This window comes from Rattus norvegicus, chromosome 14 (genome assembly GCF_036323735.1).
Source record: "Rattus norvegicus strain BN/NHsdMcwi chromosome 14, GRCr8, whole genome shotgun sequence".
Lineage (NCBI taxonomy): Eukaryota > Metazoa > Chordata > Mammalia > Rodentia > Muridae > Rattus > Rattus norvegicus.
In genome coordinates this window covers 31,638,097-31,658,834 of record NC_086032.1, presented here as the reverse complement: position 1 = coordinate 31,658,834, position 20,738 = coordinate 31,638,097, and the positions used below count along the sequence as shown (strand labels likewise).

At 47.7% G+C, this 20,738-nt stretch overlaps 1 protein-coding gene across 5 annotated transcripts in view; it reads left to right on the top strand.

Moving 5' to 3' along the window:
* Cracd (capping protein inhibiting regulator of actin dynamics) overlaps window positions 1–20,507 on the top strand; it is a 236,064-nt gene extending 215,557 nt beyond the window's left edge. For 2 of the 5 annotated variants that reach the window (XM_063272905.1, XM_039092920.2), the window contains exons 4-9: window positions 1,729–1,797; window positions 4,510–4,692; window positions 5,913–8,844; window positions 14,826–15,016; window positions 16,026–16,188; window positions 17,521–20,395. In XM_063272905.1, the coding sequence (XP_063128975.1) occupies window positions 1,729–1,797; window positions 4,510–4,692; window positions 5,913–8,844; window positions 14,826–15,016; window positions 16,026–16,188; window positions 17,521–17,681 (3,699 nt within the window). In that variant the 3' untranslated portion in view covers window positions 17,682–20,395. Of the gene's footprint in view, window positions 1–1,728; window positions 1,798–4,509; window positions 4,693–5,912; window positions 8,854–14,825; window positions 15,017–16,025; window positions 16,189–17,520 lie in introns of all 5 variants that reach the window. The other 3 variants (XM_039092919.2, XM_039092927.2, NM_001427853.1) reach the window with 2 other exon arrangements.
* Window positions 20,508–20,738: the final 231 nt, after the last annotated feature.

Here is a 20,738-nt window from a genome sequence, read left to right as displayed (position 1 = left end):
TGGTGTATGACGCTCTTCAGGGAGTGCTTTGAATAGATCCTGAATTCTCCCAGCAGCAGAAGGGGTGCCTACATGTAGGAGAAAGGACATGGAAGTCCTCTGAATAGTCGGAGTCTGGGGTTCTCTACTGACAGGTGCACTTTGAGTCTTTCTAAAAGTGTTTTCTATCCTTGGCCTATCCGAATTCCAGAACGTAGGTGTTTGTTATTAGAACATAACTATGATCAGCCAATATGTCCAAAGAGTAGGAGTCAAAACAAGCAGTTTGCAGTGAAGAGGGACAGCCCAGCCTTCTGCCACCCCTGCTGAGACCAGGCCATGATGACCCCTGGCACCTACGTGTTGACCCATGGGTGCTGTGTGAAGCAGGAACCAGTGTCCCGCCCTCCTGGTGGGTTTTAAAATGCTCTTCTCCACCTGTCCAGTTCCGGGCTCAGCAGCAGCTGCCGCCACTGCTTTGACACAGATTTCATGAGGACTGAAGAATGTCCTCGCTCTATTACTTATGATATCACAGTGGGAGGTGCTGTGGCCTCAGGAAAGAGCGAGGCTCTTTGCTTCGCAGACCTTATCTTAGATGTGGGTGTGGAGAGATGAGTGAGATTTGTCACGGGAGGGACGCTGGTGGCTTACATCCTAATGAGAAAATGTCACCGAGCACACAAGTCACCATGCAAGATAATCGTTCCAGATCAGACAAAATGCTGCATGCCGAGAACCAGACAGTAAGTAACTTGGTTCGAGAGAGGCTGGATTTTTTTAGATATGTGCTCGGGAACAGACCATGGGATAATGAGATATGGAGCAAGGCAGGCTGATCGTGAAAAAGAAGACCAGGAAGCTGGTCAAGTGTGGCTGGATGGCGGCTGGGGAGGGCAGACGCCAGGGCCAGATGCTGGGAACCGTGAAAAGGGAGAGTCCTGTTTTGAATTTTGAATCATTTCTGAGTAGTAATGGCAAGCAAGGAAGTGTCTGGAGCTGACATATGTTCTTTTTAATTGTGTGTGTGTGTGTGTGTGTGTGTTTGCACACCATGGCACACATGTGCGATTCAGAAGACAGTTCATAAGAATAGTTCTCTCCTGCCTCTGCTGCCTCATAGGTTCTGGGAACTAAACTCAGGCCATCAGGTCTGCTCTACCCATCAATTCACCTCACAAAGCCCTGACTTTGTGTCTAGACATCTTTTAAACTGTGCAGCACAGAGTGGCCCAGGCAAGCTGACACACCGGCACAAGGCCGGAGTATAGCTGCCCCATCCTAACGGTGTGTGTGACCTGGGGATGTTTCCAGTGCAAGCCTGGTGTGTCTCCCACGAGAGAATGTTTTGTCCTCACCTCCTGCAGAGGAGTCTCGGGGATAAAAGGTAGGAAGAAGGCTCCCAGCAAGTCCGAAAGCTAAAAGCTTCGAGGTTGAAGCTGTGTGTGACACGGCCCCATTTCCCGGGTGAGGTGTCTGCTAAGGAGCCCTGCAGCTTCTCTCAGGCCTTGGAAGGAGACATGAGAACTTAAGTTCAGGAACTAAGCAGGTGGGAAACAGGCTGAACTCAGGAAATGGAGACGTGTGCCCCTCCATGGCACAGATAGTTCAGTGATCCCTGTTGGTTACAGGAGAGCTCATATCCCCCTGTGTGGAGCAGGAGGCCACCCTGATCAGGCATAGACTGTGCAGGTTGTTTGCCCAGCACTTCCTGTCCCCACATTTAATTCCGACTGCTCTCTTTTCCAGTCCAGTGATACACCAAGTTCCTCAAGTCCTCTAAATCTACCTGAAGCCGGAAGCGACATGGAGGAGAAGGTAATGCGGCCTGAGCTTTTTAATTTAGTCTTTTATTTCCTTTTTTTTAAAAATCTGCTGTTTCATTTTCTGTTCATAAACCAGAGCAACCCGTGGTCAAGGTTAAAGCATCCATTTCCATGGCAACACAACTGCTAGACTCCCGAGCCCTGCTCCAAAGAACAGCCATTCTCCCATAATGCCTTGGGAGTTTTAGACAGCGATCGTTTCCCTAAATGCAAATGGATCATGTACTTCAAGACACTGTTAATCCATTGAGAAGGGCACTCTAGAATGCCTGCAGGTACTAAAGACTGTTAGGAAGAGTTCTATTGCATAAGAGACAGATCCCAAGCCCAACCTTACCTTTCTTTGCTTTTACACACACTCACTTTTTTTTTTCTTTTTTTTCGGAGCTGGGAACCGAACCCAGGGCCTTGTGCTTGCTAGGCAAGCGCTCTACCGCTGAGCTAAATCCCCAACCCCCACACACTCACTTTTAATATCCCCTTTATTATTATTATCTTGTGTGTTTATGAGTGTGTGAGAGTGCGTGTATGTGTGTGTGAATGTGTATGGGTGTGTGTGTGTGGTGTGTGTGTGTGTGTGTGTGTGTGTGTGAGAGAGAGAGAGAGAGAGAGAGAGAGAGAGAGAGAGAGAGAGAGAGAGATTGGGTACACTTACGCATATGCATAGAGAGGATCAGAAGTCCCATCTCTCACTGTGTTAGTCTCTGGAGACAGGGCCTTCTCACTGAAACAGGAGCAAAACTGCTGGCCAGCAAGCCCCAGTGTTCCTTCTGTCTCTGTCCTCGGTAGCTTGGGTTACAGACACATGAATGACCCTTCACCCAGGGCACGCATTCTGTGGAGCTGGGTTTCTCTGATGAGAATCTTCATCTCTGCATGGGACAGGCCTTCTCTGAGGAAACTGAAGGGAGACGTTGACCAGCTCTGCTGGGGGTGACTGTGAACAGAGCTGCTACTCAGACAGAGATGAGGTTCAGTGGGGATGTCCAGAAACAAAGCCCAGCATGGAGATCTCAGCTTTGAGTGCCCCGCCCTGACTTCAGTCTGTCCCAGAGCCTCTGTTATTCCCCGCCCCACACCCCATGTGCCTCTTGGGAATGGAAATATTTAATTCATCTATTATAAAAGTAATCATAAACAGTTGAAAGCTACAAGGCCAAAGACTGAAAGTATTTGTTCCGTACTTTTTTTTTAAGATTTATTTATTTTATGCATGTGACTATACTGCCACTCTCTTCAGATACATTGGATCTCATTACAGATGGTTGTGAGCCACCATGTGGTTGCTGGGAATTGAACTCAGGACCTCTGGAAGAGCAGTCAGTGCTCTTAACCACTGAGCCATCTCTCTGTTCCGTACTTTTTAATTCATGAATTTGTGTGTACTAATTAGGTTTTGCTGATTAGAATTGTCGTTTAACTTTTGTGAATAAATGGGGATGGTAACTGGAAAAAATGCAAACCCTTTGCATGCAAACCTCACGGACTTTACACATACCGAGGTGCACAGTTCATTAGCCTGGCCCTGTCCTGTGCTGGCCTTCGTGCCCAGCTAGTGGTGAGACACTGAGAGAGCGGTGTGCGCCCCCTGCTGGACACTGGCACGGGAGCCTTTTACACACCATATGTCTATGCTCTCTAAGTTCCCAGTGTGGCTTCCTACCATCATTCAATGCATCCTCTGAGACGGAGACTGTGCCATGGCCACTAACTTCTCTAGATGTGTGCAGTTTGTCTAAGGCTTCTTTGTAAAGATTTATTCATTTTATGTCTTGTTTATGAATATACACATGCCTGGTGCCCATGGAGGTCAGAAACACATCGGATCACCTGGAACTGGAGTTATGGATGGTTGTGAGCCTTTGTGTGGGTGCTAGGATGTAAACCCAGGTCATTACGGTTGAACCATCTCTCTAGCCCCTTAAATTATTTTTTTGAGTCTAGATTAGTCTAGGCAGGCCTTGAGCTCAATACATAGCCAAGGGTGAGCTTCCTAATTCTCCTGTCTCCACCCCCCAAACACTAAGATTACAAGTGTGCCTCCATGCTGGGGTGGGGAGTGGTCTCTTAGTGAATGTATCTTTAGTCCAGAACTGCAGGCTCTCCCAGTGTCCTTCCAGGAATGACACTTACCCCTGGGTCATGGTTTTGCCACTTGGTGATTTTTTTCACCAGAGCACTTCATCATATTTTTGGTATCTGCATCTATGACTTTTAAGTGAGCATGCCAAAACGACGGTTTCATACACGTGTCCATATCTCAATCACATCCATCCCCTGTTCCTCCCAGTCCCTTCCCTCCCAGGCCCTCTCCCATTACCTCCTCCTCTCTGCTTCATCCCCTGCTCCTTTTAAATAACTTGCTGAGACTTGTAAGAGTTGTCCCCGTGTCCATGGCTGTGGTGCCCACTCCTGTTTCTCTGGCCTGTCCCTGTGCCCCTTTATCCTCTGCAAGCAAAAGAAACTCCCCAGCTTTCTCCCACCTCAGAAACTAGTTAGGAACTGGCTGTGATTTTTCAAAATTTTGTATTGTGGACCGACTTTGACTCTCATTAAAACACACACACACACACACACACACACACACACACACTCCTTGGGCTAAGCCGGGCAAACAGAGCCCAGTGGGTACTGCTTTTGTTGGATTCCCTCTGGGTCGTGTTCTGATCCATGCTGACTTTTTATATCTTAATCTGTACCATAGGTTGCTCCGGTTAAACCCTCTCGGCCAAAAAGGCACATCTCTTCTGCTGGCACCATTGAAAGTGTCAACCTCGACGCCATCCCCCTGGCCATCGCTCGTCTGGACAACAGTGCTGCCAAGCACAAACTCTCTGTTAAGCCAAAAAACCAGAGGGTGTCAAGGAAGCACAGGTGGCTTGCCCAGGTGTGTAGAGTGTCTCAGCAGGTGAGGCAGGTGTCCTTCTTGCCAGGCCCTAATTCTACCTTTCGTGCTTTGCTGCCATAGTAAGTTCTAGTTCTCTCCTTATCAGGGACTTGAGTGTCTACAGGGATCAAACGGGCCTGGGTACCCTCCATGGCCCAAGGAGGAGGACCTCAGGGTGCTGCCTATAGAAAGTACCAGATGCCGAGGGTGGGGGCAGTGTATGTATCAAAAGCAGACCAGCTCTGTTTAGGTGAGGTTTTTTTAGGGTTTGGGCTTCTAAGCCACAAGCTTCAGGGGACAACATTGAAATCTAAATCCACACCCCCCCTTTTGTTGCTTATCTTCCTAATGCCAGGTTATTGCCTTTCCTGATATTAATCCAAACTAAGAGAAAAAATGGAAATGGCAAGTGGAGGGGCTCGGGGGCCAACAAAATATATTCTTTTCTCTCTTCCCTCCACTCCTCTTGCTTTGGGTGGGTGACCAATGCCTGAATTCACCTGGGAAGGAAAACATTTTAAGACCCTATATATACTGTTTTATCCAGTGCTTAAAACAGCTACATACGATAAAGTCTTTTTTTATACGATAAAGTTTAATTCCTAAATTAGGTATGGTAAAAAAGATTTACAGCAATAATGAATTAGACAATCATAACGACATACCAAACTAAGTTGTTTGAAACATTGTTTCTGGAAATTCAGTTGCCCTGAATTGTACACAGTTGCCTAAGGCAACTGAAACAGTGGCTGAGAAACCTTTCATACAGGGGATATTAGTTATCGCTGCCATTGCTGTGACAAATATCTGGCAAAAGCAAAATATCTGGGTTTCTTTTGCCTAATGGTCTGGGTGTACAGTCAGTCAGGTCCAGAAGTCATAGCAGCAAGAAGGTGAGGCAGCAGCCACATTGTGCGCATGCACACGCCAGTTGGGAAACAGAAACGAAGAATGGCCCTCAGCTTGCTTTCTCCCTCCTACTCCTTCCGAGACCCACATTTAACCTGGGCCTTCCCTACCTCACTTAAGCTGTTCAGGAAACATCCAAAGGTGCATTCCCATGGTGATTCTAAGTCCAGGCAGGTTGACAAACGAGGCTTAGATGTCTTGGGCACTGCAGGGACTGCTGTGTCTATACTGGGAATTACGAGCGCTGGGGCTGGGACCTTAGTTAGAGCAGTGTGGGAAAAGGCTAATTGTGCTTTCCTTTCTCACATCAGGACCGACAGAATGCACCAGGCAGCTTTGAGAGTCAGTCCTCCCTGGACCAGAACGGGCAGCTAGGAGAAGACAAACACATTGGACAAGGAGAGGAACCAGAACCTCTGGAATCCCACGAGGAGAAAAGACTACAGGAAGACTATTGGCGGGAACTCGAAGCCAAGTGCAAAAAGCAAAAAGCTGAAGCCGCTGAGAAGAGGCGCCTGGAAGAGCAGAGGCGGCAGGCGCTGGAGAGGAGGCTTTGGGAGGAGAGCCTCAGACAGGAGCTGCTGGAGGAGGAGGAAGAGGAGGCTGAAGAGGTAGGCCTGTTGCTACAGGCAGGGAAGGCACCTCCAGAGGAAGGGCCTCAGTCTGGTCTGGAGGAACAGCGGGGTTCAGAGCAGGAGCTGGGGGAAGCCGATGACCCCACCCGCCTGGAGGCAGAAGAGCGCAGGCGTGAGCAGGAAAAGGCCGAGAGGCAGGCGGAGAAACTGAGGCAGCGCGAGGAGGCCGAAAGGCAAGAGGAGGAACTGAGGCAGCGCGAGGAAGCCGAGAGGCAGGCGGAGGAACTGAGGCAGCGCGAGGAGGCCGAGAGGCAAGAGGAGGAACTGAGGCAGCGCGAGGCCGAAAATCAAGAGGAGAAACTGAGGCAGCGCGAGGCCGAGAAACAAGAGGAGGAAGTAAGGCAACGTGAGGTTGAGGGGCAGGAGGAGGAACTGAAGCAGCGGGAAGCTAAAAGGCAAGAGGAGGAACTAAGGCAACTCGAGGAGGCTGAGAGGCAGGAGAAACTGAGGCAGCGCGAAGCCCAGAAGCAAGAGGAGGAGGAACTAAGGCAGCGAGAGGCTGAGAGGCATGAGAAACTGAGGCAGCACGAGGCTGAAAGACAAGAAGAGGAACTAAGGCAGCGGGAGAGGCAGCGGGCCCAGGAGGAGGAAGCCAAGAGGATGCTGCAGGAGGAGGAAGAGGCCAAGCACATAGAAGAGCTGAAAGGTCGGGAAAAGGAGGCACCAGAGCCACTGGTGGAGGAAGGCTCGCAGGGTCCAGAAGGAGAGAGCCAGCCTTGGCTAACGGATGATGCTGACCAGCAAAGCCCACTGCAGCGGGACCTTGAGAAGCCAGGGGAACGAGAAGACCTGGTATCCGCAGGGCAGAGAGACATCCCCGAGGACCAGAGAGGAGAGGTCGAGATGGCCATCGAGCCGGTGGAGCAGAGCGGAGACTGGGGCGCGCACTTCGGTGGTGTAGACGGTGTAGACGTGGAAGGGAAAGAAGCCTCTCAGATAGACAACCCGCAGCCTCAAGAGAGACAGAAGGAAGGCACGCCGGCCCGGGAGGAGAAGGAAGCTACCGCTGCAGACATCGATCGAAAGGTGGAGGAGCTCCGGTGGCAGGAGGTGGACGAGCGGCCCCGGCCCTACACGTTCCAGGTATCCTCCGGGAGTAGGCAGATTCTCTTCCCCAAAGTCAACCTGAGCCCGGTGACACCCGCCAAGGACGCGAGCCTCGCCCCAGCGGCCCAGGAACCGCCCGCGCCCCGCGGTGCCGCCTCGCACGCCCTGCCCTCGGCGCTGAGCATCCCACACACGGCCATTCTGGTCACTGGAGCGCAGCTCTGCGGCCCTGCGGTCAACCTGAGCCAGATCAAGGACTCGGCGTGCAAGTCCCTCCTGGGTCTATCAGAAGAAAAGCGCCCAGCGGACGTCCCCACCGTGGAGCCCAGGGCCGGTGGCGGGAAGTCCAAGCCTGCCCCAGAGTCACCGAGCAACGCGGTCGCGCTGGCCGAGTGGGCTTCCATTCGATCCAGAATCCTGAAGAACTCGGAGGGCGACCAGCGTGGCGACAGAGAGCCGGCCAGGGTCGGCGACGAGCCAGCGCCCCGAGCTAGGTGCGATTCCCGAGGGAACGTACGCAAGACGCCGCCAGTCAACGCCAAGTTCTCCATCATGCCTGCCTGGCAGAAATTCTCAGACAGCGGCGCAGAGACCTTCAAACAGAGCACGGACGGTGAGAGCGTGAGGAAAAAGCCAGGGCCAGCGCCCAGCGAAGAGACGACACCGACACCCCAGCCTCTACCTGCAGGGGCTCCTGAACTCCAGAAGAACCTGGAAAAGCAAGAGGTAAGCCAGGAACCACCAGACACCACTGACGGATGCAAATTTGCCAAAGACCTTCCATCTTTCCTCGTCCCGAGCCTGCCTTCTCCGCAGAAAGCCGCGTCCCGCACAGAGTCCACGACCTCTTTGGACAGCGAGACCACGAGTGATGTAGGAAGCCCAGACCCTGCGATGCCGGGAGGTGAGGAAAAGGCCTCGCCCTTTGGAATAAAACTGAGAAGGACCAACTACTCCCTGCGCTTCCACTGTGACCAACAGGCCGAGCAGAAGAAGAAAAAGAGGCACAGCAGCACGGGAGACAGCGTGGATGGGGACGCCCCTCCTGGAGAGAGGAATCCTGAAGCCACGTTCCTCAAGCATGGCCCATCCCTTCCCCAGGAGAGAAGGCCAGCCCTAGCCCCTCGGAGGGACTCTGCTGAAAGCCATCCTAGCGGTCACTGTGTTGCTGCTGCAGTCCACCCTGGGCTTCCACCGGCCAGTGGCCAGACCCCAGCTCCAGAGCAAGACAAGGTAGCGAGCAAAACGCCGCTGTCCATGCAGAAGCCGGCCCTGGCTCCCAAGCCTGCCAGCCAGACTCCACCTTCATCCCCACTCTCCAAACTGAGCAGACCCCACATAGTGGAGCTTCTCACTAGGCGAGCTGGGAAGCTCGACTCCGAGCCCAGCGAGCCTGCCAAGGAGAACCAGGAGAGCAGGGATAGCCAGCCACCCTCACCATCACTGCTGGAGGAGCCGAAGGGGCAGAAGAGGGATGAGAAAGATGTGCTAGAAAAGAAGCCTGCTTCCCCGCCTCTGCCATCCAGTCAGCAAGAGAGACCTTCCCTAACTCCCGAAACAGGTAGAAAAGGTGTGTGTGTCTGCAGACTGAATGTGGCTTCATTCGGTGGGGAGGGAATCAAGAGGGAGCTCCGGGGAACTGGCTCTGGGGACACCTTAGTCAGGAACAGGCTTGCCCCAAATCAGTCCCTTTACGTCTTATACATTCTCTGAGTTGGAATGTGGTCCCAGTTAACACAGATATCGTTAATGGTTTTGAACAAGTCTGTAGAGGTGACTCCAAGTAGAATTTCCCAGACCAGTTGTCTGCCCTTCTGTCTGGGTAACAGCAGCAGGAAGGTGGATTCCAAGTTCGGCTGTGCTAGGTAAAACGCAGCTAAACGTCCTTTCCCCCATACTGCAGACTTCCCATGCAGAAACGTCAGGGCTGGCTGCCTCTTCCTTCAGACTAGACATTGGAAGCAGCTAAATTGGCTTTCCTGCCTTTCAAGAATGCTCATCTAATCTTCCTAGAGACAACGTTTGGATCATGGCCAGAAGTTTCTCCTTTCGAGTGTTTAGGTGTGGGTTGGTTTTTGCTTCCTTGAGAAGTGTTAGTTTGGTTAACCTTCATGAAAGCCCTCGAGTACTGCTGTGCCACGTGTGTGCTCGAATGTGCTATGCCAGAAACTGCAGGTGGACAAGGTTACATCTTTCTGCAGTGTCAGAACTGATCGAATAACAAGTCACAAGCTACACCAGTTTTATTGACAAGTTGTCTCTATTTTCCTTGATGGTTGGCCACTGGCAAACTAAGTTCTCTTAGCCCAATCTTAAATACTAATATCAAATCTCATATCACACATTGCACTTCATAAATATATGCACATGTGTGCACACACACATGCTCATGTATGCACCTGTGTTATGGAGTACCTATAACATGTTAACCCTCAACAGGGTTCCAGGAATCCAGAGAGGACTTACTGGAGGCAGACAGCTAACACAGAGTTACAGAGCAACCAGATGAGAAAACAATAATACAGTAGGGGGGCTGAAGAAATGTCTCTGTGGTTAAGAGCACTTTTTGCTTCTACAGAGGACCATGGTTTGATTCCCAGCATGGTACCTCACTCCTCTTCATAACTACAGTTCCAGGGGATCCATTACCCTCTTCTGGCCTTCCTGAACAACACACACACACACACACACACACACACACACACACACACACACACACACTGCCAGGGGAGCAGGGAAGCGGGGTTTCAGTTAAATGAGGCTTCAAATCTTAGAGTTGAATCCAGATGCAGAAACAGCTGTAAGTGAAGGACCACGGAGCCATGGAAAGGCTTTGGTATCTTTATGGGATACAGGTGAGCAGGCTGGATCCTTCTCCCATGTGGTCTGTTCTATAAATCCCCAGGCTTAGTCTTTCTAAGATGATTTTTAAAAACGCCCATATCTTCCTAGTCTACTGGTGATCAGGCTCCTTTTGCTTTTAGGAAAAAGTGTATCAGTCTGCTTCATGGGTTAGTGCCAGACTAGGGAGGTCTAAATGCACGAGATGCAGAACTGTCTTGCCTCTGCGTTTGCACTCAAAATGGGGCCCAAAATGGAGGCACATAGGGCAAGCCTCAGATTGAGAGCTACTGTTTACAAAATATGGAGTAACTTAGGTATGGCGTATCAGGTCTCGACAAGTCCTTTCCATCTTTACCTTTACCTTTTAGTAGTTTGTTGTTCTCATCTGATCAGCCAGTCAGCCATGCATTTGTAAGGATGGACTCCAGCAGCCCAATATCTCTCTCTGCCTTTAGTTCTGACAAAGTGTGCCGCTCTGGCTGTGGCAGGCCGGCACTCCAGGTGAATCCAGGTACCTTTCTCTTTAGCACCTTTCTTTTCTGACTGGTTTTCCTTCATCCATTTCAGGTAGCCATCTCTAGTCTTGGGATGCTTAGTACACTCAACATGCAGATTAATTCTCTTGACAAGAACCTTGCCCTTGCCAGGAGCTGGTGGCACACACCTTTGAACGCAGCACTCAGTAGGCAGAGACAGGTGAATCTCTGAGTTTCAGGCAGCCAGGGCTTCACAGAGAAGCCATGCCTTGAAAAAAGAAACAAAATATCTTGCCCTTAATTTTCTTGTTTACACCAGTGCCAACAGCATACATAGTAATAGTTTTGCTACGGTAACATTTATGAGGCCTGCCTTTTTAACAGTATCTGTCCCCTTAATGTCTACTGTATCACCCATCTTAAAGATGTGGCCAGAGGAGCAACTACATGTTTTCTTTTTCTTTTTTTTTCTTTCTTTTTTTTTTTTTTTTTTTTTTTTGGTTCTTTTTTTCCGAGCTGGGGACCGAACCCAGGGCCTTGCGCTTCCTAGGCAAGCGCTCTACCACTGAGCTAAATCCCCAACCCAACTACATGTTTCCTAACAGGAAACCATAGATAGGGTGCTTCTCTTTTCCCTTGTTTGCCATTTTGGTGAACTACTGAAAGATGACGGTACATTCCCAAAGAGCAGTCTTCTCTGAATGACCCATCTGCTTTTCCTAGGTGGGCGTGAGATGTTAATAGTAGCCTGTGCATTCTTGGCTGTACTGACTGCTGCTTGCTGGATGAGCTCGTTTTTTGTTTGGGTGCTAGCCTTTGTGCCCTTAGCTCTTGTGTCTGCAAAGTCCCTCTCAACCTGAGGTGCTCTGTCAGCCTCCATTCTCCCACATGAAGGAAAGCTCATGTCTCTTGGAGATGCCCCTTTGATTCTTGCAATTTTTCTCTCCACCCCTGTCTTCTTTCCTGGTGTTCAGATTTTGGATCGTCAGACTCCAAATTAAATAGGCTGGGCATAGCACCCAGGATCCCCAAGACCGTGGTCTTAGCATAGAGAATTATTTGTCCCAGAGGGACAGAGGGCAGGAAATAAGAGAGAAGGACAAGAGAGGCGGGGAGGGGGGGAGCAAGGGAGAGGGGGCAGGGATATTTGTCCCAGAGGACAAAGGACTGCCTCTAGATAGAGAGGAGACAGGAATGGAACATAGAGTGTTTATATAAATGGCAATTTATAATTTTTTAAAAGATTTATTTATTTATTATATATAAGTACACTGTAGCTGTCTTCAGACACACCAGAAGAGGGCATCTGACCTCATTACAGATGGTTGTGAGCCACCATGTGGTTGCTGGGATTTGAACTCAAGACCTCTGGAAGTCAGTGCTCTTAACCACTGAGCCATCTCTCCAGCCCCTAAATGGCAATTTATAAAGGTAGAGGGGGAGACCTGTGTCAGGATGAGGTGTTTAATTTTAATTGGGTTTGTTAATTAAGGGGCCTTTTAATTACTCGACTTCAATGCTGGACCTTGGTAGTCAGCCTCAGGAGGAAGAAGCGGCCAAATGAGGGAATGGACCTCGGTGGCCAGCTTTAGGATATAATCTAACAGCAGAGCAAAGGGAAGCGGGGAAGAAGGGCAAAGCCCGCTAGAGCCATGGCCACACTCAAGCTTGGGTCCCTTTAGCATATGTCATTGATCCTAGTACTCAGGAGTAGAGGGAGACAGGTCTCTGTGAGTTGGAGGTGAGCTTGGTCTACACAGCCATTTTCAGGCCAGCCATCCGTGGCTCGGCGGTTAAGAACTCAATAGTGCCCTTACAGGAACCAGAGTTCAGTTACAAGCACCCAGCTAGTGAATTCCTGCCTCAGGCAAATAAAAAGAAAGAAGCAAGCGCGAAAGCAAGGACTACTCGGTTTAATTGCCGCCTCTCTTCGGTGGAGTTTTGCTAGGCCAGGGCTGACCTAACGTCCTTGAACACCCTATCAGATTAAAAATCGTTAAGCATGGACTGCAACAGTTTATTGATGATATACATGTAGTACCATCATTAGCTAAAACGTCTAGGATATTGTCTACACCTTAAGCAAGGTCCAGGAGGGACGATGTGTGTGTCTGCCTTGCGAATCATGTTGTCACTTTTTATTTTCTGGTTAATTTCTTGTCAGATCTGATTTCTTTCCAATGAACCTGTTGCCCCTGCTGTGGGTTTTGATGCTTCATTATTAATAGTAAACTAACTTTTTATACCATTTACTTCTCATCTAAAGAGTCATGTAGTTTAAAGGAACTAGGCTCTTCCAAATGTTTACCTCGTTACAGAATCTCTCCATGCGCTAAAAGTGAGAGCAAACCACCATCCCTTTCATCCCTGCACAAGCCTCCTGTGCACAGTCCTCACGATTCTTAACTCAAGCTAGGCATGGCGGTGGGCATTCACCTTTAATCCCAGCACTTGGAGACAGGCAGGCAGCTGTGTGTGGGCTCAAGGCTCACCTTGTCTACACAGTTTCAGAATAGGCAGTGCAATATAGTGAGGCCCTGTCTCAAAACAAACCACCAAACAAAAAGGTTTCTGAACCTGAGATACACACCCCCTTTGGTGATGTAGGCTCAGAAGATGTCTGTGTCAGCCTGGGTAGCCATCATTTATAGACTCAAATGGAGATGAGTGGGGGCTGGAGAGATGGCTCAGTGGTTAGGATCTCAGTGTTCTCTGATTCACACCAGTTCATAACTACTTATAATTCCAGTTCCAGGAGAATCTGTCCTATGTGGGCACCTGTACTCATATGTGTATGCACACACACACATAGATACACACACACATAGACAGACACACACACATAGATACATACACATAGATACACACATAGATACATACACATAGATACACATAGATACACAAACACATACACACACAGAGATACACAAACATACATAGATACACACACATAGATACACACACACATAGATACATACACATAGATACACACGCAGAGATACACAAACATACATAGATACACACACAGATACACACACACACACACACACACACACACACACACACACACAACTTTTGAAATGCTCCCAAACTCGTAACCCGATGAAGTGTCTTACACATTCTCTGAGGCATTCAGCCAGTCTGAAGATGGCTGACTCATAAAGGAGTCTGTCTTCTAGAGCCGAGCAAGGACAGTGGTGTATCCAGACGCTGTCTAGTCTTCAGCAGCGCCCTCAGCTTTTCCGTGACTTCGTGGTGGCTGACCGGCTATTTCATGGTCCAGTCCCTAGTAGGTGGCAGCTTTGGAAGATGTGACTTGGTGATTATTTTTTTCACAAGCCTTGGGAGAGTCCTTGACTGGGGCTCAAACAGAAATCGGATTGTAATGTCCTGTTTTGTCTGTGAGCCACTTACTCTTTAAAATCCAGTCCAGGGTACCTCATTCGAGCAATAGGTCGTACATCCCTCTTAGAGAAATACGTATATCTCAATGGGGTCCCTTGGGCATCTTAGAGATATATGATCCCTAACCCCAGATTACGCAAAGTACAGTTCTCAGGAAATACAAACTTCTTTGTTTTCCCTTTAAAAACAATTTTGTCTTTAATTTTCAGTTTAGGAGGCAAATGGCAAGAAAGATACTGTGGAGAGTGAGTTATCCCATCACAGTGTAGGAATATTGGTCAGGTCTTTGGCATGGATGGCTTTGCCACCTTTGATGCCTTGCATAGAAATGGCAGGATTCTGTCTGTTTTTACAGATAATGGCAACGCACCTTCTCTGTGATCTAGAAATCTAATAGAAATGTTTCAGATACTGGCTCCCTTTGGAGTGGACTCTGCTGTTCGTGGCTGGATCCGATCCCTGCATCCTGCTTCTAAGGGAACCTCTCTCATAATCTGGGGTCCCCTCTCCTCCTCTTCATTCCCTCCTCCTCCTCTGGAGCTGCCATTGCTAAACACAAACCTCACCAAGGCAGTGAACAGCATACGTCTGGGCCTCCTTTAAACAAGAGTTTTCAATCACACTGGAGATTTTATTTTATTTTGTAAAGTAGTTCCACTTTTAGGGAAGAAAAATACCTGTTTTCCTGTTACTCAAAGATGTTCCTTCTCCCTCGGTGGGGTCCCTTTGGCCTGTGTACCCATACCATGGGCTTTACGAGATGAGATGAGGTAAGCAGTCTGTTCCTCTCAGCAAACACCATCTTCTTCCTTCACAGAGAAGCCCATGCTTCAGAGCAGGCACTCCCTCGATGGCTCCAAGTTGACAGAGAAAGCTGAAACTGCTCAGCCACTGTGGATAACATTGGCACTACAAAAGCAAAAGGGATTTCGTGAGCAGCAAGCAACTCGGGAGGAGAGGAAGCAAGCCCGGGAGGCGAAGCAAGCAGAAAAGCTCTCCAAAGAAACCGTGCGTAGCTCACTGTGCTTTCAGTGTTGCTGTCCTAAGCTCGTCTCTCTTCCAAGTCACTGGATTGGCTTTTAAGATTTAACTGGAGGTGCTGTTGACCAAGGGCAGGGAAGGGAATACATTGACAAACTTCAAATCAGGGCAAGCATGTTTTCAGGATAAAACAATTTGGTTTTATTATGCTTCTAGATGAACCTGATTTGGCAGAACCTAAGATGTGTTTATGGCAACAGCCCACACACAGTGGTTTCAGTAGTGCCCCTCTACTCCGTCTGAGGTTGCACTTTTTAATGGTTTGAATAGCTGAAGGTCAGCCATGATCCAGAAATATTAGGTGGAAACTCCCACAAATAGCACTTCACAAACATGAATTTGGTGTGATGAAACCGTGTCCTGCTCCATCGGGCATGAAGAGACTTTGTCTAAAGTATCTTAACTGTACATGCCAACTACCGGGTAGTCACCTGATGTCCGTTTGGGTTGTCCCAGCCACCGTCACAGGGTCCCAGTTTGTGTCCATCCCATTTTACTTAAGAATGGCCCCAAGGTGTGACAGAAATGATACTGGAGATTAAGACATGCCAGGAAGCTATACGTTACTTCCCCAGGTGAAAGCTCTCAAGAATAAAGCCATCATAAGCCGAAGTGGTACAAACCTAAAATAAGAAACAAGGCAGAACGATCAGGACTTACGTCTATCCTTGGTTTCCGACATCCCACGAGGATCTTAGACTACATCCATCTTGGAGAAGGGAGGTTGTTACATACGGGAGATATGGAAGTGAATTTGTGCGCTGTGCAGTCTATCACGAGCCTTGCTCTATGACCTAATTTTATAATCAGCTTATAAAGTTAGCTCTCCCTCCTTGGTACATAACACTGAGCCCTCACTGGAGGCCTGTCTTGAATGCACTGCTCACAAGTGAAGCCCAGTGCCTCGCTGGGGTGCAGAGGTTAGGGGTCAGGGATCATGCACTGACACATGCTTTACCTGTCATTCCCAACGCAGGCCAGTGTCAGCCAACAGCCCGGAAGCAGTCGGGTGAGCAAAGCTGGGTCGGTGCACAAGCCTGCAGCTCCGTCTGAAGAGAAGAAACCAGAAACGGCGGTGTCCAAGCTCCAGCGCAGAGAACAGCTGAAAAAGTCCAACACTCTCCCCACGTCTGTGACAGGTAGGGTCGGTCCTTCCCCGCTTGCCCATACTTGGTTTTCCCAGACAGCATCTTTATTTTCTACCAAGTCGTGACTGCCACAGCATCTCAGGCATCACAGGGTGCAGGCTCTCTCCAGACCTGGGCATAAACTCCGATGCTGATGCAAATGCCAGGACTTCCCCAGCTCTCAGTGGAGAGACAGTAAGACGCCTTAACAGTCAGCTCCTTATGGGGGGCTACAGACACCTCTGCTCTGTAGCCTTCTTTATGGAGTAAAGACTTCCACTGTGACTAAGTTACTAATGACACCAACTGGCTGGCTGGGTGACTGAACATTTAACAGGACAATATAAGTCATCACTGGCACCTCACTGGCCATCATCCGGTGTATCTATCATCTATTTATTATCTATCATTTATCCATCATACATACATACATACATACATACATACATACATACATACATACATAGCTACAGCAAGGAAAAGCATATGCCAGGATGTTTAAACAAAGGAAGAGACGAGTATAATAGAATTGGGCAAGGCGAGGTATAATGTTTAGGTAAAACTGAGGCAGAACAAGCCTGGGTTTGGAAGCAGACCCCAGGCCCGTTTCATCTGAAATAATGTGTTTGTCTTCACATTCAATCAGTATTCCCTGAGTTCCAAAAGAATGCAGGCCACTTCCCTGGGCGCTAAAGTTGTGAGCTCTCCAAAATTCTTACAGAGAACCTCCTCACAGAAGCCTAAGATCTCAAGTAGAGAAAGCAGGATAGTCAGATGTGATAGCCTGCAACTCAACCCTTGGGAGGCCACCCAGTCAGGAGGATTGCTATGAATTTGAGGCCCTCCTGGGGGCCTGTGTGAGATGTCTCACAAAGAGGTGACAGGGGACATAGGAATTACTAGACAAGACGACAAGTCATCTTAGGGCTCAGCTGGAGGTGGGGAGATGGGTTCAGGGACATAGCAGTTCCAAGGCATGCTCTGTCATTTGTGGCTTGAATTTCATGCCTCCAATGTCAGAATCTTGTTCTGGAGAGCGAACTGGGGAGGTGTCTGCTAATGGGTACCTTTCATAACACAGTGACCACAGAGATCAACCTACTGAATTCTTAAAATGCTACGAGTGGCTTTTCAAATGTTCTTACATAACTTTGTGAATAATAGCTAGATTTGGCTATTCTGGAGTGTGTATGTGTGTGTGTGTGCATGTGTGTGTGTGTGTGCATGTGTGTGTGTGCATGTGTGTGTGTGTAGACAGATTTCATGTACAGTAGTATATATAATTATTAATTAAAAATTGTTTTTACATGGCTCTTGCTTCTCTTTTCCTTTGAAACAATGCAGTGGAGATCTCAGATTCTGCACCCTCAGCACCGCTGGTAAAAGAGGTCACCAAGAGGTTCTCCACCCCAGATGCTGCCCCCGTGTCCACAGAACCTGCCTGGCTGGCTTTGGCCAAAAGAAAAGCAAAGGCCTGGAGCGACTGCCCACAAATTATTAAGTAAACAGTGACTCTTATCCATCTTGTGGCCAGTTGTTGGCTCTTCTCTTGCCCTTTTTATTTATTTATTTTTTATATGGGGTAACGAAACCAGGCTAGGGAAAAGAAGCATGTTTTTATAGGCTCTAAAATAATGTTTAGAAACAGAACTGGTGGTGTTCATTGTAAAGAGTGTATTTGCACAACCCTGGGTCCTGGTGCCTTGAGCTCCCCCTGGTTCTCAAGAGACAGCTTTGTCTGAGGGACCATGTGAAGCAAAATCTGCAAGTGAGAGTTCCTCTGGAGAGCCGCCATGCCCTCCCATGGCCTTCACATATGCACACCCATGCACCATTTCAGGACATGTCCTTTTGCCAATCTTTGTAAGTTGTTTTGATTCTCTTCTGTCTAAAACATCGGCCCTACTATGTTTGCATATGTCACAGTGACAGTCTCACATATACATAAAACATGGTGTTACTCTCCTGAATGCAGTAACGGGAAAATAAGGAAAAAAGCTGGCTCCCAACTCTGTGCCTATGTCTGGTTTTCATGAATTCTCCCCGCCCTAAAAACCCACTCCCGCTCCTCCTACACTCCATCCCCTTTTAAAGACATATGGACCGTTAGGCCTCTCTGGCTCCTATGGAACATTTGTATTTAACCTGGTGATAAAAAGGAAATTCTGTGTCAGACTTGTCTCTGGGAATCTCTACATAGTGCAGTGACTCATCTGCAGCCTGGGCTGCATCCCCAGACTCTGGGAGCAGAGGGCTTAGAATATACAGTTTAGGGGAAACTCTTCAGATGAACTCTGTTATAATCCAAAGGTCAAGAACCTTGGGTTAGACTGGTATAATGGAGCTTTTCACACTGTGAAGAAAAGGATGCGAAAGTGAGAACAAGGAAATAAAAAACGTCACCCACACCAGCCACGTATGTATGATAGTTTAGGTTACCGGCGTTCCATGACTCCAAAGTTTTCCCTTGGCCTGTAGGGAAAATGAACAAGCCAAGATGTGTAACCTATCTGTACTAAGGACTTCCAGCAGAGAATTTCTTTTTCCTTTTTCTTTACTGTACTTGAATAATTCAGAGTCGAATGTTCCAAAGCATTTACAATTTAGAGCATTCACCTTGATACCTTTAAAAAAAAAAAGCATCTCAGAGTTTTACGTGGCCTTGTTATCATACACATGTGCATACAAAGAAGGGACTTGGCAGTTTCAAAGCCACATGTATTTATTTCTCTAGATTTGCTTTGCGTGACACTAGACGTACCAGCAAACGCCCACGTGCTGCTGGTGCTAGCTTTGTATTTCATGCTGCTGGCATTTTTTCCTTCTTGTAGATTCTTACTCTAAAACGTAGGTGCGGATTCTTTGCCCAGTGCGGGGAGGGGGGGGGACTTACTCCCTTCCTCCTCCCACACTAACATGTCTTAGAGCATCCATTACGACTTCTCCTTTGTGCTGCCGTTCTGTCTACCCTACAGGATGGCAGGGAAGCTGTTTGCCATATAAGAAATCATTTTCTCCCTAGAAACAATAGCTCGGCTTCATGAAGCAGCTGGCATGTGCGGTCAAGTGGAGAGCTGTACTATTGAAGTTGGATTTAGTATTACATGTACTGGACCTTCCTTCAGACTGTTAAGAATCAATGTGACTCTTTTTTTTTTTACTGTTTATGTAAACAACTAATATACACTGCACGCTTCCCACACAGGTGTTCATTCCTAAACTTCCTGCGTAGACAATTGTTAGTTTAACAATTTCCTCACTGTTATAACACTTTTGAGTGGGAATCTTTCCACGTAAAGCCCTAGAATGATAGTGCTACAGTGATTCTTCCAAATTAACTTCTTCTTCCTTCCTGCCTGCCAGCTTTGGCCAGTACCACAGTCATAGCAGGAAACGGGTACAGAAATAAGATGATTAAGACATAATCGGGCTGGCATGGTGGTGCATTGCCTTTGATCCAAGCATTTTGGGGGGCAGAAGCCAAGTGGCTCTCTGTGTTCAAGGGCAGTCTGTTGTACACAGTGAGCTCCAGGCCAGCCAAGGCTATGCAATGGAGACCCTGTCTTAAAACAAGGAAAGAAAGAGTAGTGGATGCATTCAGACTGGCTCAGCCACGAGCCCCACACGCAGCACAAGAAACAGCCTAGTTAAAAATGCCCCCACTAATGTCCTGGAAAGAAGAATCTCCTGAGGAAAAGGCAGTCATCATACTTGCTAAAGAGTACATGTTTAACATTTCATTAAAATCACTCCAAGCCTGCACTAAATACCAATCAAGTGTTATTCTGCTCATTTCTGGGTTGCGCTTTTCTGAGCAACAAACTACGGGGAAATTCTGTGAAAACAAACAATTCAAGACTTTTCCTTTTTTTAAAAAAAATGAATGACTGCTGTATTAAATATATGAATATATAAGCTTTTTTTTAATTTAAACACACTTCTGGCAAGGTTATAGATGATTAACCTCTGTTCATAGACTTATATATGGAAGTAGAATTTTTTGTTTACTTTGAAAATGTTTCAAGTGCAATTGTTTCTTATAAAACATGGTTGATTACCATTAAATTCTCATGGTAGCTGGTTATCTGCAAATATATAGAATGTATTCCCCGTCTCTTCTTGTGATGTTTAGTGTGCTTATTTTAAAGCAGCAACATTAGCTACAAGTGTCTTGCAATATTTTTACCAACAATAAAATTAAGTAGATACTTAATAAAAATTCCTTAGTGTGATTTTAATATTATTTTGAGATTTGGGTTGAGTACCGCTTGAAATATAAAAAGGCCCATTATTTAAGGGATAAGACCTTTCAATAAAATACTGACAAGATCTTTGGCGCTGATGGAATGTCCTTTCTAAACTGAAGTTCTGACTGATTTCAATGGCCATCTATGAGTAATCTCGGATTTACAGAGTCCTGGATGAACAAGAAAGCTTCTAGTTGTTTTTACTGCTACTTTATTTTTCCCAAAATCCCCAGCGGAAGATTATATCAATAAGGATGGCAACTGTTTATATCAATTCCAAATCGGAAGCTAGTGACCCGAGTCTTGGCTGAGATG